This window comes from Hemiscyllium ocellatum, chromosome 4 (genome assembly GCF_020745735.1).
Source record: "Hemiscyllium ocellatum isolate sHemOce1 chromosome 4, sHemOce1.pat.X.cur, whole genome shotgun sequence".
NCBI lineage: Eukaryota > Metazoa > Chordata > Chondrichthyes > Orectolobiformes > Hemiscylliidae > Hemiscyllium > Hemiscyllium ocellatum.
The window spans coordinates 2,736,187-2,762,091 of NC_083404.1; the positions used below are offsets into that span (position 1 = coordinate 2,736,187).

Below are 25,905 nucleotides of genomic sequence, written 5' to 3' on the forward strand. Positions count from 1 at the left end.
CCCATTTTTGAGCCTAACAAACCTTCAATACCTCCCCATGTTCTTCACAGTCCCTTTTCCTGAATCCTGTGCCATCATGATTAACCCTTCATAAAACCATGCTGGCTCTGATGCACTGTGTTTTGACTTTCCAAATGTACCATTATTACTTTGTTAATAATGGATTCTAACACTTTCCAAATGATACACGCTAAGCTGACTAGTTTCCTTCTTTCTGCTTCCCTCCCTTTCTGAATAAATATTAGCCATTTCCAATCCACTGGAACTGTTCCCACATACAGGGAATTTTGGAATATTATTGTGGAATAATGGTCCAATAACTCTGCCACTTTTTTCAAACCCTGTATATGCCCAGTGTGTAGCACTGGAGCATTTCATGGCTTTTCTTGGTGAAACTGATACACTTAATACTAATTTTGTTTCTCCCTCTGTTTAGTTCTTACCTTCATTGTCAGTGGACCACAGTGGAGCAGCTGGCAAAGGACAAGAGAATTCACCAGAAGATTAAGCGTTTTAAAGCAAAGCAGGCACAAATGAATAAATTTCTTACTGAGGTCAGCATTTATTCAGTTTTTAAGAGGACTATTTGATACATCATGCCATTGCACATATGAAACATTGGATATAACTCAAAATATTACTTTGTTTTCTATTCTCGCATTCTTCATTTTCTGTGCATTCTTATAAAGTTCTGGTTGTAAGTTTGCTCATTAATCTGAAAAGTTTATTTTCAGGCATGTTTTGCACCATGCTAGGTAACCATCCGTGAGCCTCTGGTGAAGCACTGGTGTTCTGTTCCACTTTTTGTTTGTTCTTGCTCTGTTAAGGTGGGTGATATCATTTCTGGTTCTTTTTCTCAGAGATTGGTAAATTGGGTCCAAATTGATGTGTTCATTGATGGAGTTCCAGTTTGAATGCCAGGCCTGTAGGAATTCCTATGCATGCCTCTTGTTTAGCCTATCCCAGGATGGATGTGTTGTCCCAGTCAAACTGGTGTCCTCCTTCATCTATGTGTAAGGATACAAATGATAGTGGGTCATGTCTTTTGGTGGCTAGTTGGTATTAGTGTATCCTGGTTGCTAGTTTCCTGCCTGTCTCTCCGATATTTTGTTATAGTCCTTGCAGGGTATTTTGTAAATGATGTTTGTTTTGCAGGTTGTTGGTTCAGGATCCTCTCGGTTCATCAGTAGCTGTTTCAGTGTGTTGGTAGGTTTGTGGGCTACCGTGATGCCAAGGAATCAGAGTAGCCTCTTAGTCATCTCCGAGATGTCTTTGATGTATGGCAGTGTGGCTAGAGTTTGTGGACATGTTGTGTCTATTTATTTGGGTTTGTTATTTAAGAATTGGTAGACTGTTTATCAGGTACCCATTCTTCAATATGCTGTATAAGTGTTTTTTTTCTGCTGCTCATAGTTTCTGGGTGCTGCAGTGTGCTGCGGCCCATTTAAATAATATTCTGATGCAGTTCTGTTTGTGGGTGTTGGGATGTTTGCTCCTGTGGTTGAGTATCTGGTCTGTGTGAGTTGCTTTCCTTAGACACTAGTCTGCAGTTGTCCGTTAACTGTTTTGTTTCACTGTGACACCAAGGAATGGGGGTCTGTTGTTCCCTTCTTCTTTTATGAAGTTTATACCAGGAAGGATATTATTGATGATGATGTCGATTTCCTCTGATTTGTTCTGTTTGTGATGACGAAGGTAATGGACCCAAAGTTTGAATCGTTGAGGGGAGGGCTGTTAGTTTGAATCTCTGCATTACAGCTTCTGCTAAGAAACCTGATATTGGTGATCCAATGGGTGTTCTGTTGATTTATTCATAGGTCTTGTCATTGAAGGTGAGTTGGGTAGTAAGGCATAGGTCTATTAGCTTGAGGACGTTGTCCATGCTGATGGAGGTGGTGCTGTCTGATAGTTTTTTTTTTTATTCCTAATTTTCTTTTTATCTCTCCTGGCTCTTTCTGTAAATTTCACTTTTGTTCATTCACCTTCCTAGTTCTATCTTGCATCAAACTCTACTCATCCGAAACTAATCCCATTAGTAAGAATTGCCCTTCCTGCTGCTTTTCCTCCAAATTTACCAATCCGTATAATTTAAAATATTCAGTTTGCTGTTTATTGCTCGGCTCTCAGTTCCCTCTTCTCTGTAAGCAGCTCTGTCTTCCAACCATTTTGCCGACCAAACTGCCAGAACTCTGCTTTCGTTCTTCTCTAGCCCTTTCAACTTCTTGGTTCTTTGAGTCAAAATTACCTCCTAACATTTCTGGACAGCTTAGCCTCTTCCTTCACAATCCTACTTAAAAATCAAACCGTTATTTAAACTTTTTATGTCGGCTTCAACACTCCGTTTTGAATTTTGTCTTGAGTTGTAGAGATCTAAAGCACGAGAAAGCCATTTGGCCCATCAGGCCATTGCCCTGCAATGGCTATAAACAACTACCTAACAATTCTAATGCCATTTTCCTGCATTTGACCCAGAGCTTAGTCTGTCTTGGCATCATAACTGCACATTTTAAATGCTACTTAAATGTGATGAGGGTTTCTACTTCTACCACTCTTACAGACAGAATGTTCCAGATTCCCAGCAGCATCTGGGGCAAAATATTTCCTCATATCTCCTCTAAACTTTCTGTTCTGTTTTGTACCTTAAATCTGATCATAAAACCCTCCATCAAGGGGGAAGTTTATTTCAATGTACCCTCTCTATGCCCCTCTAATTTTATACATCCCAATTGTGTCCCACGTCAATCTCCTCTGCTATGTGGAAAATAACTCCAGTCTGTCCAAACTCTTTATAATTTCATAACACTTCAGCCCAGACAACATTCTGGTAAATCTTCTTTTCACCCTTTCCAGTACAATCACATCCCTCCAAAATATGGATTCCAGAACTGCACACCATATTCTAGCTGTGGCCAGATCAATGTATTGTATATCAGCATCACCTCCAGCTCTTAAACTCTATGCCTCAGCTAATAAAGATAAGTATCCCATAGATCTTTCTGATCCTACTGTTCATCACCTATTCCCTTGCGCTTGGACTTAAAGTCAGATAAGTACTCCTGAAATATCACCCTCTACTATACAATTGCTCAGCCAATTATGGATCCAGTTAGTTAAGATTTTTGGATGCTGTGGGCTCTTACCTATCTTATCAGAATCCTATATAAAACTTGACTGAAATCCTATTAAAATACATCAAAAGCATTGCCATTATCTGCACCTGGTTACTACTTCGAAAAATTTGATTAATTCAGTCAGATTAGACCTCCAGATAACAAATTCATGCTATTTTGAGTAACCCCTGCCTCCAAATGCAGGTGAATTCTGGCCCTCGGAATTGCTTCCAATAGTTTCCCCACCATCAAGGTTAGACTGGCCTGTAGTTTCCTGGTTTATCCCTTGTTCAATTCTTGAATAGTGCTACCACTTTCACTGTTCAGCAGTCCTTTGGCACCTCTTCTGCAGCCAGACTGGAATTGAAAATGTTTGCATGTACTCATAGAACATAAAACATTACAGCGCAGTCACACCTTTCGGCCCTCGATATTGCGCTGACCTGTCATACCCATCTGAAGCCCATCTAACCTACACTATTCCATGTACGTCCATATGCTTGTCCAATGACGACTTAAATGCACTTAAAGTTGGCGAATCTACTCCCGTTGCAGGCAAAGCATTCCTTACCCTTACTACTCTCTGAGTAGAGAAACTACCTCTGACATCTGTCCTATAATCTATCACCCCTCAATTGAAAGCTATGCCCCCTCGTGCTCGCCATCCCCATACTTGGAAAAAGGCTCTCCCTGTCCACCCTATCTAACCCTCTGATTTTTTTATATGTCTCTATTAAGTCACCTCTCAACCTTCTGTCTAACGAAAACAGCCTCAAGTCCCTCAGCCTTTCCTCATAAGACCTTCCCTCCACACCAGGCAACATCCCAGTAAATCTCCTCTGCACCCTTTTCAAAGCTTCCCCATCCTCCTTATAATGCAGTGACCAGAACTAAGTGCGGCCGCACCAGAGTTTTGTACAGCTGTAGCATAACCTCATGGATCCGGAACTCGATCCCTCTGTTAATAAAAGCTGAAACACTGTATGCCTTCTTAACAACTCTGTCAATCTGGGTGGCAACTTTCAAGGATCTATGTACACGGACACCGAGATCCCTCTGCTCATCTACACTACCAAGAATCTTACCATTAGTCCAGTACTTTGCATTCCGGTTACTCCGACCAAAGTGAAGCACCTCACACTTGTCCGCATTAAACTCCATTTGCCACTTCTCAGCCCAGCTCTGCAGCTTATTTATGTCTCTCTGTAACCTACAACATCCTTGGTCACTATCCACAACTCCACTGACCGTAGTGTCGTCTGCAAATTTACTAACCCACCTTTCTACGCCCTCATCCAGGTCATTTATAAACAGCAATGGACCCAACACCGACCCTTGCGGTACACCACTGGTAACTGGACTCCTGGATGAACATTTCCCATCAACCACCACCCTCTGTCTTCTTTCAGCAAGCCAATTACTGATCCAAACTGCTATGTCTCCCACAATCCCATTCCTCCCCATTTTGTACAATAGCCTACTGTGGGGAACCTTATCGAATGCTTTGCTGAAATCCATATACACCACATCAACTGGTTTACTCTCACCTACCTGTTTGGTCACCTTCTCAAAGAACTCAATAAGGTTTGTGAGGCATGACCTACCCTTCACAAAACCGTGCTGACTATCCCTAATCAAATTATTCTTTTCTAGATGATTATAAATCCTATCTCTTATAACCTTTTCCAACACTTTACCAACAACTGAAGTAAGGCTCACTGGTCTATAATTACCAGGATTGTCTCTACTCCCCTTAAACAGGGGAACCACATTTGCTATCCTCCAGTCTTCTGGCACTATTCCTGTAGACAATGACGATTTAAAGATCAATGCCAAAGGCTCGGCAATCTCCTCCCTGGCTTCCCAGAGGATCCTAGGATAAATCCCATCCGGCCCAGGGGACTTATCTATTTTCACACTCTGCAGGATTTCTAATACCTCTTCCTTGTGAACCTCAATCCCACCTAGTCTAGTAGCCTGTATCTCAGTATTCTCCTCGACAACATTGTCGTTTTCTAGAGTGAATACTGTCAAAAAATATTCATTTAGTGCTTCCCCTATCTCCTCTGACTCCACACACAACTTCCTACTACTATCCTTCATTGGCCCTAATCTTACACTCATGATTCTTTTATTCTTTAAATACCTATAAAATGCCTTAGGGTTTACCCTGATCCTATCCACCAACAACTTCTCATGTCTCCTCCTGGCTCTTCTGAGCTCTCTCTCTAGGTCTTTCCTGGCTACCTTGTAACCCTCAAGCACCCTAATTGAGCCTTCCCATTTCATCCTAACATAAGCCGCCTTCTTTCTCTTGACAAGAGATTCCACTTCCTTTGTAACCCATGGCTTTCCCCCCCGCTACAGCTTCCTCCCTGCCTGACAGGTACATACTTACCAAGGATACACAGTAGCTTTTCCTTGAATTTCTAATGTGCCTATCCCCTGCAGTTTCCTTCTCCATCCTATGCTTCCTAAATCTTCCCTAATTGCATCATAATTGCATGTCCCCCAGCTGTAACTCTTGCCCAGTAGTATATACACATCCCTTTCTATCACTAAAGTAAATATAACAGAATTGTGATCGCTATCATCAAAGTGCTCACCTACTTCCAAGTCTAACTCCTGGCCAGGCACGTTACCCAGTACCAAATCTAATGTGGCTTTGCCCCTTGTTGGCCTGTCTACATACTGTGACAGGAAGCCCTCCTGCACATACTGGACAAAAACTGACCCATCCATAGTACTCATACTATAGTGTTCCCAGTCAATATTTGGAAAGTTGAAGTCCCTCTCACTCCTATTGAGAATCATCTTTGCTATCCTTTCCTCTACATCTCTGGAACTATTCGGAGGCCTTTCGAAAATTCCCAACAGGGTGACCTCTCCTTTCCTGTTTCTAACCTCAGCCCATACTACCTCAGTTAGTGAGTCCCCAAACATCCTTTCTGCAACTGTAACACTGTTCTTGACCAACAATGCCACACTTTCCCCTCTTTTACCATCTTCTCTGTTCTTACTGAAACATCTAAATCCTGGAACCTGCAACAACCATTCCTATCCCAGCTCTAACCATGTCTCCGAACTGGGCACAACATCGAAGTTCCAGGTGCCAACCCATGCTGCAGGTTCACCTACCTTATTCTGGATGCTCCTGGCATTGAAGTAGACACACTTCAAACCAAGTTCTTTCTTGCTGGTGCCATCCTGCAACTTAATGTTGGCCCTCCCTACTCTCAACCTTTTCTATACTCGAACTACAGTTTTGGTTCCCATCCCCCCCCCCCCCCCCCCCCCCCCCCCCCCCCCCCCAGCTGGATTAGTTTAAACCCACCCCAATAGCCGTAGTGAATTCCCCCCCCTCCCCAGGATATTGATACCCTTCTGGTTCAGATGAAGACCATCCTGCTTGTAGAGGTCCCACCTACCCCAAAAAGAGACCCAATTATCCAAGAATCCAAAACCCTCCCTTCTGCACCATCCCTGTAGGCATGTGTTCAACTCCTATCTCTCTATCTCTATCTCTCCATCTCTCTATCTCTCTATCTCTATCTCTATCTCTATCTCTATCTCTCTATCTCTCTATCTCTCTATCTCTCTATCTCTCTATCTCTCTATCTCTCTATCTCTCTATCTCTCTATCTCGCTATCTCTCTATCTCTCTATCTCTCTATCTCTCTATCTCTCTCTCTCTCTCTCTCTCTCTATCTCTCTCTCTCTCTATCTCTCTCTCTCTCTATCTCTCTATCTCTATCTCTCTATCTCTATCTCTCTATCTCTCTCTATCTCTATCTCTATCTCTATCTCTCTCTCTCTATCTCTCTCTCTCTATCTCTCTCTCTCTATCTCTCTCTATCTCTCTCTATCTCTCTCTATCTCTCTCTATCTCTCTCTATCTCTCTCTATCTCTCTCTATCTCTCTCTATCTCTCTCTATCTCTCTCTATCTCTCTCTATCTCTCTCTATCACGTACGTGGCACGGGCAACAAACCAGACACAACAACACTGTTCGTCCTAGCTCTAAGCTTCCATCCTCGCTCCTGAATTTCTGCCTTAAATCCCCATCGCTCTTCCTATCTATGTCATTGGTGCCTAAGTAGACCACGACTTGGGGCTGCTCCCCCTCCCCCTTAAGGATCCCAAAAACACTTTCTTCCCTTGATTCACTCAACAATCTGGGATACATTTTATCCAGCTCTTGAGATTGATCTATGTTTAAGACTGCCAGACCCCTCTGTATATGCTTTCCTTAATAATAACAGTCCTCTCCCTCACTAGTGGACACCAATCCGGAGTATTCATGTAGAATCCTACCTACATCCATGCATAAATTGCCACTATGGTCCTTCATGGGCCCCACTCTTTTCTTCATTATCTTTTTTATGTGTAAAACAGCTGAGGATGTTCCTTTATTTTACCTGCTAGTTTCCTTTCAATAATCCCCTTTTTGCTCTCCTTATCTCGTGTTTGAAGTTCCCTCGTCCATATTTTATACTCCTGTAGGGTTTCTACTGTTTTGAATCTTTGGTATCTGCCTTTTTCTCTTAATCCAGTGCTATACATCCCTTAATATCCAGTGTTCACTAAATTTGTTGGCCCCATCATTTTCTTTAGTGGAGCATGGTGGCCCTGTCCTTGGATGTACCTCTACTTCTGTGCACTTTGGCCAAATCATATCTAATCTTATTAAAGTCACCCTTCGAACTTTTCAGGCCTATTCTTGTTGTTTTACCTGCTCCAGAGGTGTGGCATAACATGTCTGAACAGATTGATTAGAAAAATAGGTAAAATAAGAAAAGCATCTTGGAATTTTTTTCGACTTTAAAGACGTAATACAAATAAAAGTCACATTTTAAATGTTGTGGCAGTAATATGGTTGCTTATCCATGTTGTCTGCAGGTGCTGTACATATTAAATATTTTTTGATCATTTTGATCACAGGGATTTTGTAGTTATACCTGTGTTATGGTTACACTCTGCTCATGTAAGAATTACTTGGCCATAGTCTTCTGTTAAAGGCCAGAACCTATACAAAGTTGTAACAAAAAATAAGGTCTAGATATAAAGATCCTATACATTCTCAAATCATTTTATTTTGTGAATGAATAGATCACAATGAGCTTGTCTGGGTTCTAACTGAGTCCTCATTATACACTTTCTTCCTTTGGCTTGTAGCAAATACTCTTTTGAAGAAACAATATGAAAAGCTGTAGCGTTGTGCTTAATTAGTCAAGAGTGACTTATTTGCCGTCTGAGCAGACGCTTGGGAAGTTTCTAAATATACTCCTGGTTGCTAGTATTTTGAAAAGGCACAATGTTTTTATTTTTTGTTTCTCACGCAAAATGAGTACCACCTTTTACATGGTTTATTTATGTTGCATCATCCTGGATAAAGACAACTGTGCTATCATTTCACTGTCCATTTTATACGGTTAAGTTTAATAAATGAAATGCTGAAGCAACTTCCATAGTAAATAAAGCCATTAAAAGGCTTTTACGATTAAAATCAAAACAGATTTCCTGGAAAATTTTAGTAATAATGAAGGTCCAATTTAATCTCTATTCTTAGATAATTCAGTTTAGCTAGGGTAGCAATTTAGGTGCAACGATAAATCTCCACAGTATTATGTGAGGAATTGAAAAAAATACATAAGACCCTTGTTCCTCGATATGACCATAAGAAATAGCAACAGCAGCAAGCCATTCAGCCCCTTAAGCCTACTCTGCCATTTGATAGGATCTTGGCTGATCTGACATTCCTCATGTCCACTTTTCCCCATAGCCCTGATTCCCTGACTGATCAAGATCTATCTTTTCTAAGATAGATCTTATACACAAAGACCCTGACAATATCACTCTCTGTGGCAAAGAGTTTGAAAGACTCCCAACCCTCTCAGAGAGGAAATTCATCCTCAACTCTATCTTAAATTATCACCCTTTTATTCTGGGATGATGCCCTCTGGCCCTAGACTCTCCCATGAGGGGAAACATCCTCTCAGCATTTACCATGGCAAGCTACTTAATTCCATATGTTTCAATAAGGTCACCTCCCATTCTTCTTAATTTTAGTGAGCAGAGGCGCATCCTGTTCAGCTTTTGCTCATAAGACAATTCCTCCATCGCAGGGATCATTCTCATGGAGTCAGAGTCCTACAGCATGGAGACAGACCCTTCGGCCCAAACTGGTCCGTGGCGACCAAAATGTCCATCCACACTGACCCCATTTTCCTGCACTCGGCCCATATCCTTTTAAATGTTGTTAATGTACCCACCTCAACCACTTCTGCTGGCAGCTCATTCCATAGGCATACAACCCTCTGTATAAAAGAAAAGATTGCCCCTCAGGTTCCCGTTTATTTTTCCCCTCTAACCTTAAACTGATGCCATCTAGTCCACGATTCCCCAACCCTGGGAAAAAGACTGAATGCATTCACCCTATCCCCTCATGATCTTCTACATGTCTATAAGCTCACCCCCAACCCCTCAGTCTCCTATGCACAAAAGGAAAAAGGTCCTAGCTTGTCCAACCTCTCCCTATAACTCAAGACCCTTGAGTCCAGGAAACATCCTTGTAATTTTCTTCTGCATTCTTTCCAGTTTAATAACATCCTTCCTATAGCAAGGTAACTAAAATTGAACACAGTACTCCAGTGTGGCCTCACCAACATCCTGTATAACTGCAACATAACTTCCCAACTTCTATACTCAGTGCCCTGACTGATGAAGGCCAGTGTGCCAAAACCCTCCTTCACTGCCCTGTCTACCTGGGTATCCGGTTTCAGAAAATTGTGCACCTGAACTCCAAGGTCCCTCTGTTCCACTACATTCCTTAAGGCCCTACCATTCACCATGAAATTCCTACCTTGACTTGACCTCACACTTACCTATATTAAACTCCATTTGCCATTTCTCGGCCCATCTCCCCAACTGATCAAGGTCCAGCTGCAATTTCTAATAAGCTTCCTCACTATCCACAATTCCACCCATTTTAGTGTCATCAGCAAATTTACCAATCATGCCTTGTACATTCTCATCCAAATCATTGATCTAGATAATAAACAGCAGTGGTTGAAAAATGTGGTGCTGGAAAAACAAAGCAGGCCAGGCAGCATCCGAGGAGCAGGAGAATCGACGTTTCTGGCATAAGCCCTTCTTCGTTTTCTGATGCCTCCAGCATCTATAGTCCTCACTTTCTCCTAATAAACAGCAGTGGGCCCAGCACTGACCCCTGAGGCACACCACCAGTCACAGGCCTCCCGCCCGACAAGCATCCTTCTATTATTGCCCTCTGCTTCCTATTATCAAGCCAATTTTGTGTCCAATTTGCCAGCTCCCCCTGGATTCCATAGTAATCTAACCTTCTAGAACAGTTTACTATGTGGAACCTTATCAAAGGCCTTACTGAAATCCATATAGACTATGTCTGCCGCCCTGTCAACCTTCCTGGTCACTTCATCAAAGAACTCTAACAAATTTGTGAGGCATGACCTTCCACGAACAAAGCCATGCTGACTACTCCTAATTTAACCCTGTCTTTCCAAGTGCATGTATTATCTTATCCCACTAAGTCTTCTCAAGTAACTTACCAACCACAGATGTTAGGTTTACTGGTCTGTAGTACCCATGGTTTTTTTTTACAGCCCTTCTTGAAGGGCACAACATTGACTACCCTCCTGTCTTCCAGGACCTTGCCCGTGGCTAGCGATGATACAAATATTGCAGCCTCTTGCAGAGTTCTTGGATCTATCTAGTCAGGATCAGGAGATTTATCCACCTTTGTGCATTCTAATACGTCCTACATCTCCTCTACTGTGATATGGACTGTCCCCAAGATATCACCACTAACTTCCCCAAGTTCCCAAGTCATCTCGTCTTTCCCTGTGGTAAACGCAGGAGAAATATTCATTGTGGACCTTGCCCAACTCCTATGGTTCCACACATACATATCCACTTTGATCCTTGAGGGATCCTATGCTCTCTCGCTCTCATTCTTTTTCTGTTAATGGACTTGAAGATTTTCTTTGTATTCACCCTAATCTTCTCAGCCAAAGCAGTCTAATGCCCTCATTCAGCCCACTTGGTTTCCTCCTTCAGTAGATGCTGTAGCTCCTATATACCACAAGGAATGTCCTTCATCCTCGTACCTGAGCCATGCCTTTTTTTAAATTTCTGGTCAATTCCTCAAGATCTCTTAGCATCCAGGGGTCCCTACTCCTTCTCCCTCACAGGAACATCTTAGTGAAACTTCTCTGAACTGCCTCCAATGAAATAATATCTTCCCTTAAGTAAGGGACCAAAGCTACTCCCAGTACTCCAGGTATGGTCTCAGCAGCACCTTGTACAGTTACGATGAGACTTCCCTGTTCTTATGTTCCAGCCACCTTGAAAGAAGGGCCAATGTTGCATTAACAGCTGTTATTTCAGTTGACAATCAATGATGTTGAGGGGAAAGGGAGGCAAGTTAGAACTTGTCCCCACGACTAATCAAACCGCATGTTATCAGTTCACACAAATCAGATTTTAAGATTTTATTTACCTGATGTGCAATAAATCAAGTGTATCATGTTTGCAGAATTTATAAATTACTTTTTGTTTCTAACACTGATGCAATGTTGGTGTACTCTTTTAAAAAAGCCTACGCATGAAATACCTGTTATATTTCATGTTTCTAGTTAGTCCTGGCATAGTTACCATCTCTGCCATTCATTGATTACATTTTTCAATCATCTTTCTCCTACCCACTATCTTGTGAACGTAAATTCTGTGAGCTTCACTACCTAATTTAACGGAAAGGCATTGTATGTGAAAATTCTTCCTGTGCAGTGACGTTTAAACTATTTGCTCTTTAGTTGTGTTGTAATCACATAGTCAATCATCAGTTTTTCAGATTTGCGGTGGTGGTACTAGTTTCTGTAAACTTTGCCACCTTAAGGGATGCTTAATAGTTAAATACATAACTACTCAAATGTTCCTCCTAAGTCTGATGTGATTTGTCACCATATAGAATATTTGTAAAATGCTGTATTTGTAGACAATCGCACAGTAATTAATGGGCTAGTTAATAAAGCCTGAGGAATTTAATTTCTCGTGGGAAGTAGTCCTGCTCATTTGTAGCTGCTTAATTAACACATTTAGCTTCGCCAAACTGTTGAAGACTAATATGTATTAAATGAAAACCAAGGTCAACTGTTTCTTGACTTTTTTTTGCAGGTTGAAGATGAGCCTTTTAATCCAGATTATGTAGAAGTAGATCGGATACTTGATGTTTCACATAGCGCTGATAAAGATAGTGGAGAGGTAAGAAATGATGTTTTACACATGCCTTGTGAACTGCTTATTAGTTGCTTCAAGACGTTGTATGAGGTATTACAATGTACAGTTTGTTGCCCATCAGTAGTTTAGTGATTTCTGTGTGCAGTTTAATGATTTTGTTGAAATTTGGACTGTGAATTTGTAAAACAGTTTATTAAATAAGAGTAGGGCCAAGAGTGTGTTGCTGGGAAAGTACAGGTAGCATTCGAAGAGCAGGAAAATCGATGTTTCGGGTCAGAGCCCTTCGTTGGGAATGAGGTTGTGGGCTAGAGCTGAGAGATAAATGGGAGGGGGGAAGGTAGCTGAAAAAGGGAGAGGTGGATGAAGGTGAGGGAGAAGGTGATGTGTTTGGGTGGGGGGTTGCGGAGGGGGGAGTGGTAATGGACAGGTCTGGAGGATGCTGCTGATAATGTGTGGGGGGGAAAGAAGAAGCTGTTGAAATCCACATTTATCCCGTGTGGCTGCAGGGTCCCAAAGCGGAATATGAGGTGTTCCTCCTCGAGGCGTCGGGTGGTAACAGTTTGGTGGTGGAGGAGCCCAGGACCTGTATGTCCTTGATAGAGTGGTAGGGGGAGTTGATGTGTTCAGCCACAGGGCGGTGGGGTTGGTGGGTACGGGTGTCCCAGAGATGTTCTCTGAAACGATCTGCAAGAAAGCGTCCTATCTCCTCAATGTAGAGAAGACCACACCAAGTGCAATGGTTGCAGTGAATGACATTGGTATAGGTATAGGTAAATTTCTGATGGCTGTGGAAGGATCCCTTGGGGCCTTGGATGGAGGTGAGGGGAGTGGCATGGGCGCAGGCTTTGTAATTCCTGTGGTGGCAGGGAAAGGTGCCAAGAGTAGAATGTGGGCTGGTGGGGGAGCATTGACCTGACAAGGGAGTCACTGAGGGAATGGTCTCTCCAAAACACTGATAGGGGTAGGGAGGGAAATATATCTTTATTGGAGTCTGTTTGGAGGTGGCGGAGATGATGCGATGTGTGAGGACTGGGGGTTCAATGACGGTGGTGCAGGAAGTGGAGGAGGGCATTGTCAACCAAGTGGGAAGGGAAGTTGTGATCATGGAAGGAGGCCATCTGGGATGTTGAGGTGGAATTGGTAATCCTGGGAACAAATGTGATGGAGGCGGAGGACTTGGGAGTAACAGATGGCATTTATACAAGAGGTAGGGTGAGAGAAGGTATGGTCTCCGTAGCTATGGGAATCGGTGGGCTTGTAGTAGATGTCCTTGGCTAGTCGGTCACCAGAGATGGTAATAGAGAGGCCCAAGAAGGGGAGAGAGATTTCTGAGATGGTCCAGGTGAATTTGAGGTCAGGGTGGAAGATGTTGGTAAAGTTGATGAACTGTTCAGCCTCCAGCAGCGCCGATACAGTCATCAATGTAGAAGAGGAACAGGTGGGGGGTGGTGCTGGTGTAACTGCGGAAGATGGACTATTCCATGTATCCGACAAACAGGCAGGTGTAGCTGGATCCCATGCCGGGTGCCCATGGCTACCCCTTTGGTTTGGAGGAAGTGGGAGGATCGAATGGAGAAGTTGTTGATGGTGAGGACCAGTTCAGTCAGGCAAATAAGAGCAGCTAACCAAATTCTGCATGAATAAAGATATACTAAATTACAATGGCATTTGACTGAAATTTCTAAATAATGTAATTGAGCCATATTTATTTTTAAAATGCTTATCCTGCCAACCACCCCAAACTTTACAACTGTTGAAATTTTTTTTTCTGTTCATTATGTAGTTCCCACCTAGCATTTTTAAAATTCTTAAATACTTCCCATTCTATTTAAAAACACAACATAAATACACACTTTGGCATTTATATATTTGTTCTTTCTTCTTCAACATTAGTCTTGCACTTTACTTCAGATTCTGCTGATGGTTGGAAAGGCAGATTTAAGTGTTGTTCAACAACACTAGTTGGCAGTCATCAACTTAGTCTGTGTTTACTTCTTAAGTTGTGCAAATGAAAACCTCTTTTGAAATCATTATGCTGCACTACAGTGTTTAAATTAAGGAAGTTGGATGCCAAGAGATGTGTTCAAAATAAGCATTACTTAATTTTTGGAAGTTGTTCTTTTAAATGTTACATTAAAGGAGCATTGGATTGTGAGATACTACAACAAAAAAGGTGTCAGTTTGGCAATTGGGGAACTAATGTTTGCTTTTACCAACCCTCTTTGGGCAGTTAACATTAGCTTTATATAAGAAGGGGTCAGATTTTATCACTTCTCAGTTTAGATGGTATTACCTGGGTAAAAGGAATAGAGAAGATTAGACAGGATTACTACTTTTGAGTGTTCACTGGGCTTGGTTGAAAGTGTACACATGCAAATCCCAAAATAAATAATGATTAGGCTAATCTGTGATTGGCTATCATGTGTTTGATATCTCTGACCAACATAAGAATGTGCTCAAGATACTCTGGAAAATGTTGTCTTCATGATGAATAGTTTATAAAATTGTGGGAAAAACAAATTCCAAAATATTATGTTTATAAAATAGATGTTGGGTATAAATACAGGAATAAGAATCAGTTTTTTAAAAAAAAAGTCAATGTAAGAAACTGTTTGGGGGGGTGGGTTTTCTTTGCGATGACATGAAACTAAAACTTGACAGAAACATTAAACCAGAAGTAAATTTAAATAAGATTGAAAACCAAGATGAATAATGTACATGATAAAGTCAAGTTTACATTGTAGTGTGGTTTCTTCACCACACCTGAAAAAGGAACCTCTGCTGAGAAACTCACTTCAAACAAAAACTCATATCAGAACTATGAAATCAATCTTGAAACTCTGAGTTTGCTCATTCATTCATTACTTCAGTTCTTGTGTGCAAATGACTAAGCTGTCATATCGAAACAGTTTTGAAAGTGTAAGCTCCTGAAAGTGGGTCCAGACAGTTTTAAAAAGAAGTTGATGATAACATTAGATTGAAAGCTGCCTTGACAATAGGGAGTATAAAATTATGACAGCAAAGGTTTTGGAATGAATGATTGTGAACTAACTGCTTTTTCTTTTGGTGTCCAACTCCACAAACGATACACGTAGGGAGTTTTTAGAGTTGGGGAACAAAAGAAAAAGCAATTAGTTCAATTTTTGTTTACATTATCCCAAACAGTGAGACCCACTAAAAACCTAAGAAGAGATAAGACGAAGCAATGGTGTGTGAAGAAAAGGGTGAGGGAAGGCTTGTTTCAATATTTTGAAACCCAAAAAGGCATGGGTATTATCAGTGCAATTGATTTTGACTGAGTATCCAACTACAGATCATGCTAAGATTTCTCCAGCAAGTGTAGTCCTGGCTTCCTGAAAGAAGAAAAATATCATTATTCATCTTCATTGAAGTGCACCTTGCACTTTGTCAAAAAAAAACAATTAAATTGGGGTTATCTTCTCCAATTTTCCTTCTTTGTATTTTGCCAGTTTTAATATTTGTTTGTTTTAAATACTAAATCAAAAGCCTGGAACTCCCTACCTGACAGTACCGAAAGTCTACCTCATGGTCTGCAGTCATTCAAGAACGTGCCTCAACACCACCTCAAAAGCAGTTAGAAAAGGACAGTAAATGCCAACTTGGCCAGCAATTGCCACAGCCTGTGTATAAATACATAAAAATACCAGTTGTATTTTAATTGATCTAATTCGACCTTAATAGCTACTGTGGCAAAAAAAGTGTTCCATCTTCTAATAACTTGTGTTAGGAAAGAAATTCTTACAACTTCCGTTCTGTTTCCCTAGTGCCAATCCAGTAATCTACACCCCTTCTTTATTTCCTAATTCTGTGGAACAATTTCCCAGTGTTGGACCCCACAAAATGGTTAGCGTTTTGCTCATTTGGCTGGACAGCTAATTTGCAATGCAGAGTGACACACCAAGCACATTGGTTCACTTTCTGGATTAGTGGTGCTGGAAAAGCACAGCAGCTCAGGCAGCATCCGAAGAGCAGTAAAATCGACGTTTCGGGCAAAAGCCCTTCATCAGGAATACCTGCTATTCCTGATGAAGGGCTTTTGCCCAAAACGTCGATTTTACTGCTCTTTGGATGCTGCCTGAACTGCTGTGCTTTTCCAGCACCACTAATCCAGAATCTGGTTTTCCAGCATCTGCAGTCATTGTTTTTACCTACATTGGTTCACCTGAGGGGTTGTGACCCTCCGGTTAAGCTACTATCAATTGTCTCTTCAATAAGAGAGTAGTCCCATGGTCCTCTGCCAAGCTTATTTTTACGTTTTAATTCTTCAGTGAAAATTTTAGATGTTTCATTCTTTTCTCCATCAACACACACTTTTTATTTGTGCTTTTGTTTTAATATTAGTATCTTTCCTATAAAGAGACATCCAGTAGTGCATGTATTAATCCACATGTAGTTGACTAACATCTTGTGAAAATGCAGCCTTATCCCTTTGGCATGGAACTGTTCAAACCCAATTTCCCTTTATCTTAGCCTTTCTACCTGCAGCCCTACCTTCAAAGAACTATGTTTCTCCACTGTGGTCCACTTTGTTTTTCAGCTTAGATTAGTCTGATCATTTCAGGTGTATTTATTTTAAGCTGTTCACATTTTTGAACTATAATACTTGAAAAAAAGTTGAATTTCCTCTGTCGAGGTTATGGCTATCTGTTTTAGAACTTAATTACATTGAATTTGAAGGCTTGTACATGAAGAAAATAAAATTAACTTTGAGCAAGTGCTGCCTGGTTTCCCTTACTTGATGAATAAAGTGTGCAGGTGCCTTCTGTTGTCATTGCTTGCACACTTTAAAATATTTTCCCAACTCAACTAAAAATCTCATTGTGTCAGGGCTAAAGTACAAACTTCCCTGTTCAATAATTTGGACATTTCTGTAATTGTGTTATTGATTAAGTTCATTTTGATTGGCTGGTTGGTGTTAATCACCAGGCAAGAAATACAGGCTGAACTTTAATTTATTCAATCAAAATGGATTTCACCAGCTCTTTCCCATGAAATGCTTATTTATCACTTCAGATTTTTAATATCAAACTTGTCATGTTGAAGAGTTTAGTTACATATGTACGAGCATATACATTAGGAGCAGAGATGAGTCATTCAGCCCTTCTAGCCTGCTCTGCCATTCTATAAGATTGTCATTAATCTTAAAGATTCCTATCAACCCTCTGTAACTTTTGATTCTCTTGTCTAACAAGAACCTGTCCACCTCTGTTTCAAAACAAAAGACCTGGTCTCCTCCACCTTCTGCAGCAGAATGTTCCAAAGTTGTTCAACCCTCTAAAATGTCAACTAACAAAAGCACAACCCTCTAAATAATTGCTTGCTGCCCCTGCATACCAATTTTTGTGACTCATGATGTAATGCCTAGATTCCTCTGCAACTTGGCATCTTGCAGCTGTTTTCCATTTAAAAATACTCTATTTTAAAAGGATGTTCTTCAGCCAACTTTACTACATTAGACTCATCTGCCAGATCTTTGCCCAGTCGCTTAACATATCTATACTTTTATGTTATCTGCAGATTTAGTTCTCACATGCCTTTACTTCTCTTACCTAAGTCATAGATATAAATTATGAACAGTTGAGTGCCCAGTATAGACACCAGCAAGAACCCTGTTGTCACATCCTACCAATCAGAGGAGGGTGAGTTTTTGAATGCTGTCTGTTTTCTGCCTGCTGTCTATGCTCGAGTGTGTGGCGCTGGAAAAGCACAGCAGGTCAGACAGCATCTGAGGAGCAGGAGAATCGATGTTTCGGGCAAAAACTCTTCAGGAATGAGGCTTGTGGATCATGGGGCTGAAAGATAAAAGGGTGAGGGGTGGGACTGGAGGGAGGTAGCTAAGAATGCGATAGGTATATGGAGGGGGAGAAGGTGATAGGCCAGAGAGGAGGGTGGAGTGGATAAATGGGAAAGACAATGGACAAGTCAAGAGGGCGGTGCAAGTTGGAGGCTTGGGACTGGGATAAGGTGGAGGGAGGGGAAATGAAGAAACTGGTGAAATCCACATTAATTCCCTTTGGTTTCAGGATCCCAAGGCGGAAGCTGAGATGTTCTACCTGCAGGGGTCAGGTGGTTAGGGTTTGGTGATGGAGGAGGCCCAGGACCTGCATGTCCTTGGTGGGGTGGGAGGGGAAGTTGGTGCAGGTGTCAGAGATGTTCTCTGAAACAATCCACAAGTTGGTGTCCTGTCTCCCCGATGAAAAGGAGACCATGTCGGGTGCAACACATGACCTTTCTGGAGGTACAGGTAAATTTCTGTTGAATGTGAAAGGGTCCTTTTGGGACCTTGGACAGAGTTGAGGGGACAGATGTGGGTGTAGGTTTTGCACTTCTGCAGTGGCAGGGAAAGTGCTGGGAGTGGGGTGTGGCCTAGTGGGATTGATGTGACAAGGTATGGTCTCTCTGGAAGGCTGATAGAGGTGGAGAGGGAAATATATCTCTGGTGGATGGGGTCTGTTTGCAGGTGGTAGAGGATGATGAGATGCATATGGAGATTGGTGGGATGGAAGGTGAGGACCAGAGGAGTTCTGTCCTTGTTGCATTGGAAGGGTTGGGGTTCAAGGGTGGAGGTGAGTGAAGTGGAGATGTGCTGGAGGACATCATCGACCACATGGGAGGGGAAATTGCGATCTTTAAGGAAGGAGGCCATCGGGGATTTTCTGTAGTGGAATTGGTCATCGTGGGAACAGATACGGTGCAGGAATTGGGAATAACAGATATGGCGGAGGCAGAGGATTGTTCTCTATGCTCATGTGATACCTTTTACATTATGAGCTCCTACTGGTTGACAGTAAAAATCTTAAAATGCTTGTTTTCAAAAACAAAATGTATTGTTAGGTCTTATTTTTACAGTTTGTTTGAAATTTATAACTTCTTATCAAATCAGTATGGTTAATGTATCTTACTGTCCTGTTTTAAAAAAAACAAAGTTTTGCTTTTGTGCATAGGATTCTCAATACAGTAACGCCTCGACTTACAAACTTAATCCATTCCGGAACCCGGTTCGCGAACAGAATCAATTTTCCCCATTGTTTGGATAGCGTAAGAATGCTTGGACAGCTGTTCACAGCACACGCGGCAAAGACAAACTGAGTGAGATCATGCGGGGCCCGAGAGCTTTTGCGTTCGTACCTTGAATTTCGTACTTACGTTGAAGCAAAATTTTACATACAATCCTGTTCATAAACCGATTTGTTCGTGAACGGGGTCGTTCGTATGTCAAGATGCTACTGTATTGGCATAAAATACATATGCAAATTAGTAATCCCAAATGAATTTTGTTGGTTTTCAAAATAGCCAATAACCCATTATTTGGTGAAATGGTGTTCTCTTCCATATGAAGAAAGCACTTGGGAACTGAAATCAGATACAGACCAAGTTAAGATAGAGGAATTTCACCAACTGCAGTCTATGAAACCAAGAACAGAGTATACGGTAAGTTTGAATTCTTTACTTGAGCTTCACAAAGTTTTTTTTTTAAAAATTGAAAACCTGTAGAATCTGAAAGAAAGCTGACTGTCAAAATGGTGCCTTTTATAAGTTGTGGGTAAGGTTAGTCAAACAGTTTTTAGCACCAAAGGTGACCATTCTATATTTAAGAAAAATAGAAATGCTGAAATATTTTGCAGCAGCTTTAACATGGAAATTGGATTGTAGAGTCAGTCAATGAATATGGAAGAAAGATTACTTGAGGCAAGTATTCAAAAGGTTAAAAGAAAAAAATCCATAAGCCCCTATTGGTGGTTAGGGAAGTGATAGAGCTAGTTAAAAATCATTGGAAACCAGAATTGGACTTAGTGTGCTTTTTCCTTAAAACAAAGGAACTAATTAAGAAATATTATGCAAGTCAGTCTCGAGTTTATTGTGATTAAGATTGTGTTGAGTATGGACAGTTTGTATGGATTTATAAAAGGCAGATTGTGGTTGTCTCCTCTAATTGATTTTTTTTTGAGTGGATATCCACAAATTTAATATGTAACTTAGAATCTATTTGTTTAAGTAACAGATAAGAGGCTAGTCCTAGTTAATGCATATGATATGCTCGGAAAAAGAGAACACATAAGAAATTTGTGGAATCCAAACTGGGTTTGTTTTTTTCCATTTGGAGTCAAATCTCTAATTTAAGATATTCCCCCTTTTATGAGGGATTATCTGTTGTCATACAAGTGTATAAATTTGGCTGGCAAGGTTTTCCATTGTAATTAACCACCAGTAACAAGTCACCTGCTCCACATAACCAGCATCCAAACAAGCCTGAGAGAACAGGATCTCAAGGAATGGCTGGTGTTATGAAAATAAGCATGATGAAATGATATAGGCTACAAGGCATAATACTGCAGTCCAGCTGAGAGCCACGTCCCCTACAGTTCGCATATCTTAATTGCCTTTCTGTCTTGAGAAGACATTTTGAGCTACTACATCCAAACATTTGTTCCATTTCAGACTGCTCCCATCTCGTCCAACTGCTATCATCACAATCCTATTTGTACTCTTTAACTATATGCATCACACTAGAGTCAGAAGTCACATGACACCAGGATATAGGCCAACAGGTTTATTTGAAATAGCAAGCTTTCATAGTGCTGCCCTTTCACCAGATGAAGTAACTTTACCTGATGAAGGGGCTGTGCTCCAAAAGCTTGTGATTTTAAATGAACCTGCTGGTCTATAACCTGGTGTCATGTGACTTCTGACTCTGTCCACCCCAGCCCAACACCAGCACCTCCATATCATTCATGAGCGGCATAGGATCATAATATTATTCAGAACAACACAGTGACAGGACAAATCATGCAGGTTCAGTCTGAAATTCACACACACATTACCTCTTTTAGAAGAATGTGTACTATTCTCAAAGTTCTGACAGTCAGAAGTTAGAGCTTTTTATACATTTTAGTCAATAGCAACAGAGGCCCTAGTGCTGTTTCAAATTGAGCAGTAGAATATATGCAGAGGCATTTTGAAGACATCCAACTATTAATTAAAGATTTCCTTTGTTTTGAGCACTACCTAGAATGTTCCCATGCAATGTACCTCTAAAAAGGGATCACTTGGTCTGAGAAGACATTTTTATTTCTTGTTAGAAGAGGGCAGAGTCTTTGCTGTTATCAGACTTCTGAACAGACTTCTCATGTTAGAGTCTCTCTGCACCTTCTCTAGCTGTAACACAATTCTCCATTCAGTTCAATGTGCTAATCTAAGGTATGATTTGTTTGGTTAGCACACAAAACAGTAGTTTTCATTGTATCCTGGCACCTGTGACAATAATAACTCTAATCAATTCAAATAATCGAAAAAAGACAGTTTTCAATATATTATATATAGAGAAAAGAGTAATGAAAAAGTGAAACCAGCAGTGAGATTTTAAGTTGAAAAACAAGGAAGTGCAGTTCATTTTTAAAAAGGAAGTGGAAAGGATCAAGTTATTCTGGGGAAAATGAGTTTAAAATAGTGATGTTGACAATGTACAAAGCATTAGTTAAGCCTCATTTAGATTATTTCATACAGATCTGATTTTTTTTTCCCTGGAAAGGATGAAAGATTGTTTCTGCATATTGACAAATCAAAGCAAGGAAGTGTAAAGTAAATTATCACTAGAAGAACGAATAGAGTTTTTAAAAAAATGTAATGCATGGCTTCCTTTAAGACTATCAAAAATATAACAACCAACATGGATTGATGGAATATTTAAGGGGAAGGTTTGGCCTAATATTATTGCTCAATTATTAATCCAGAAATCCAGGTAATGCTCCAGGAACCTGGGTTCGAAATACACCATGGTAGTGGGTAAAGTTGAAATCAATGAAAATCTGAAATTAAGAGTTTAATGATATCCATTGCCAGTTCTCAGGAATTCTGATTCACTGATGTCCTTCAGGAAAGGAAACTGCCATTCTTACCTGTTCTGCATGCTTTTGACTTAACCCACAGCAATGTGGCAATTGGGGATTGGCAACAATGCCCACATCCCATGAATGAATATATTGAAAGAATTTTTCCTGTATGAGTTTGCTGATGTTATGATATTCTTGTTCAAACTGTGTGGAGGAAAATGATTAGCGTATCTGAAGTCTAAACTATGAGAAAATACTCAAGAATATATGTAATTTCTCTGTGAAATTGAATTCTTTGAAGTTACGTAATTGAAATTTTCAGAATGATGTAGGGATAATAGAAACTTAGAAAATAGAAAGTTTTTAAAAAATCACACAACACCAGGTTATAGCCCAACAGATTTATTTGGAAGCACCAGCTTTCAGAGTGCTGCTCTTTTATCAGTGATTGTGGAGTATAAGACACAGAATTTATTGCAAAAGTTTATAGTGTGATGTAACTGAAGTTATATATTGAAAAAGGCCTGGATTGTTTGTTACGTCTCTCATCTTTTCGAATGACCATGTTTGTTTCAGTTCTTTCATATGTGTGTATCCCAGAACTTTTTTAAAGTTACATTCTCAAATGAACTTCATCTGGCTTACGTGGCACTTGTTGTTAATGCATTGAAGGTGTGAGGTACCCTATCTGAGACTGTCTGTGCCCCAATGTTCAGGCTGATTCTATTCCTTAAAAAAAATTAGATTTATAGAATGTTGCATGGATTCATGCAGTTTTTGAGCAAAGTAACATTTAATTCTGCAAGTACAAGGCGGACTTCAGGACAGGCAACAACACAAAGTGACCGAACAGAGGCTGATAGCCAAGTTCGGTACCCATGGGAATGGCCTCAACTGGGACCCTGGGTTCATGTCACACTACAGTAATGACCTTACTGCACTATGCACGTGCACACAGACATGTCTGTGAGGTGAATTTTTACCTGCAGAATTACATTTTACTTTGCTCAAAAACTACATTGATCCATGTAAGGTTCTGTAAATCCATTTTTTAGAAATAGAACCAACCTGATCATTGGGGCACAGACAGCCTCACACAGGGCACCTCACACCTTCAATGCATTATATGGGCTGACGTGGCACCTATTTTGAAAGTTCATCTGGGAATGTAACTTCAAAAAGAAGTTCTGGGCTTTGCATATGAAAGAACTGAAACCAACATGGTCATTCTAAATGATGAGAGGCTTAACAAACAACCCAGATCTTTTTCAACATATAATTTCAGTTGCATCTGTAAACTGTTGCTATAAATTCTGAGTCTTACGATCTTATACTTCACAACCACCTGATGAAGGAGCAGCGCTCCGAAACTCGTGCTTCCAATTAAACCTGTTGGACTATAATCTGTTGTGTGATTTGTAACTTTGTACACCCCATTCCAACACCGGCACCTCCAAATCAAGAAAATAGAAGTAGGCCATTTTACCCATCTAACTCAGTCTGTCATTCAACATGACCATGGCTGATTCTCCATCTCAATATTCCCACACTTTCCCCTTACTCATTGACACCTCTGGCTTCACGAAATCAGTTTACATCATTCTTAAAACAAATTCAGTGACTTTGGCTCCTCAGCCTTCTATGGCAGGGAATTACAGAGGTTCATGAGCCTCTGAGTGAAGAAATTTTATATTTAGACAAATTAATCGCCTGTCATGAGTTCAGGTAATGAAAGTCAAATGTTATAATGTAAGCAAGCAAAGGAATTTGACCAAATATATTTCACCCAAAGCATAATATGGTTACAGAATGCATTGTTAGGGAAGCGCACTAAAGTAGACAGTGTAAATGGGTTCAAGATATAATCAAATGCAATTTTAGAGAATGTGTGGAGGAATATTGTGAGGAGATGAATACAGATCATACTAAATGTCAAAACAAAAATCTTGTTGGACCCGAAAAGCCTTATCATATTGATAAATATTCTTCTCACTGTGCGTTTTCTCTTGTACTTGAAAGGAGCGACCACTCCCAGAATTCTGGACGAAATTGGAGCATTCGAGGGACTATAAAAATGGCAACCAACTCAGGGAATATCAACTGGAGGGTGTAAATTGGCTACTCTTTAATTGGTACAACAGGTGGGTTGTTGCTGTTGCTATTTAGATTTAAATAATGAAGATAAAGATGTTGTTCTGCGATGTGTAAAATCATTTTTATGCTGGTAACATTTTATGTTTGGTATGCTTGATCCAGCTCCTTGTGCAATAGCAGTTTTAACATTCCATGAAATACTATTTTCGCAATCTAGATTTTAGATAAAATGCAGGAGCTTAAAGTTGACTAGCAAATGTTAGTTCCAGATTTTGAACTAAAGATTTTGCACCTGAACTGGAGAGGGGCAAATGTCCGAGCTGGGAGATTTGTTTGTGTGGTTGGGGAGGGGTTAAACTAGTTTGGCAAGGGGATGGGAACCAGAGCTACACATCTAAGAGGGGTGTAGTTGTTGATAGAGCAGTGACAGGATGTAGTGAATCTATCGGAAAGGTTTCTCATGATGAAACAAAAGGGATTGGTTAAAGTGTGTCTGCTTTAATGCAAGGAGTGTCCAAAATAAGAGTGATGAACTTAGAGCATGGATCAGTACTTGGGGCTACGATGTTGTGGTGATAATGGAGACGTGGGTTTCACAGGCACAGGAATAGTTGATAGATGTTCCAGGGTTAAGAACATTTAAAAAGAACAGGGAGGGTGGGAAAAGAGGAGGGGGTGTAGCATTGCTAATCAGAGAGTGCATCACAGCTACGGAAACAAAGGTTGCTGAGTCAGTATGGGTGGAAGTTAGAAACAGCAAGGGAGCAGCACTGCAGTAGAGAGATTGAAGAGCTCATAGACTGGAAGATTTATAAGAATGGAGGTGTAACAGGGTTGTTGTTATGGGTGACTTCAACTTTCCCAATATTGACTGGAACCACCTCAGTGCAGATGGTTTGGATGGAGCCGTTTTTCCTGAAGGGCTTATGACCGAAACGTCGATTCTCCTGCTCCTCGGATGCTGCCTAGCCTGCTGTGTTTTTCCAGCACCACATTTTTCAACTCTGGTACTCTAGCATCTGCAGTCCTTACTTTCTCCCATGGAACTGTTTTTGTCAGGTGTGTTCAGGACAGTTTCCTTATTCAGTACGTAGACAGACCGATGAGCGGAGAGGCCATTTTGGATTCCGTGCTCGGCAATGAGCCAGGACTGATGTCATCTCATGGCAGGAGATACTTTGGTGACAGTGACCACAACTGCCTCACATTTACCATAGCCATGGAGAGGGAAAGGAGCAGTTACCAAGGGAAGATGTTTAATTGGAGAAAAGGAAATCATGATGCTATCAGACAGGAGTTGGGAAGTACAGATTGGGAGCGATTTGTTCCAAAGACATGGCACAACAGACATGCGGAGACTGTTTAAGGAGCAGTTGTTGCGAGTGATGCATAAATTTGTTCCTCTGAGACAGGTAAGAAGGGGTAAGGGTAAGGAGCCTTGAATGATGAGAACAGAGGAGCTTCTCGTCAAAAGGAAGAAGGCAGCTAACGTAAGGTGGAGGAAGCAAGGATCTAGCACAGCTTTAGAAGATTACAGGCTTGCTAGAAAGGAGTTAGAAATGGACTGAGGAGAGTCA

General features: G+C 40.8%; 1 protein-coding gene across 3 annotated transcripts in view; it reads left to right on the forward strand.

The window, feature by feature from the left end:
- chd7 (chromodomain helicase DNA binding protein 7) overlaps positions 1–25,905 on the forward strand; it is a 343,180-nt gene that overhangs the window by 204,348 nt on the left and 112,927 nt on the right. For all 3 annotated transcript variants that reach the window (XM_060822645.1, XM_060822642.1, XM_060822647.1), the window contains 4 exons: positions 437–554; positions 12,321–12,407; positions 19,698–19,835; positions 24,254–24,375. In XM_060822645.1, the coding sequence (XP_060678628.1) occupies positions 437–554; positions 12,321–12,407; positions 19,698–19,835; positions 24,254–24,375 (465 nt within the window). The remainder of the gene's footprint in view (positions 1–436; positions 555–12,320; positions 12,408–19,697; positions 19,836–24,253; positions 24,376–25,905) is intronic.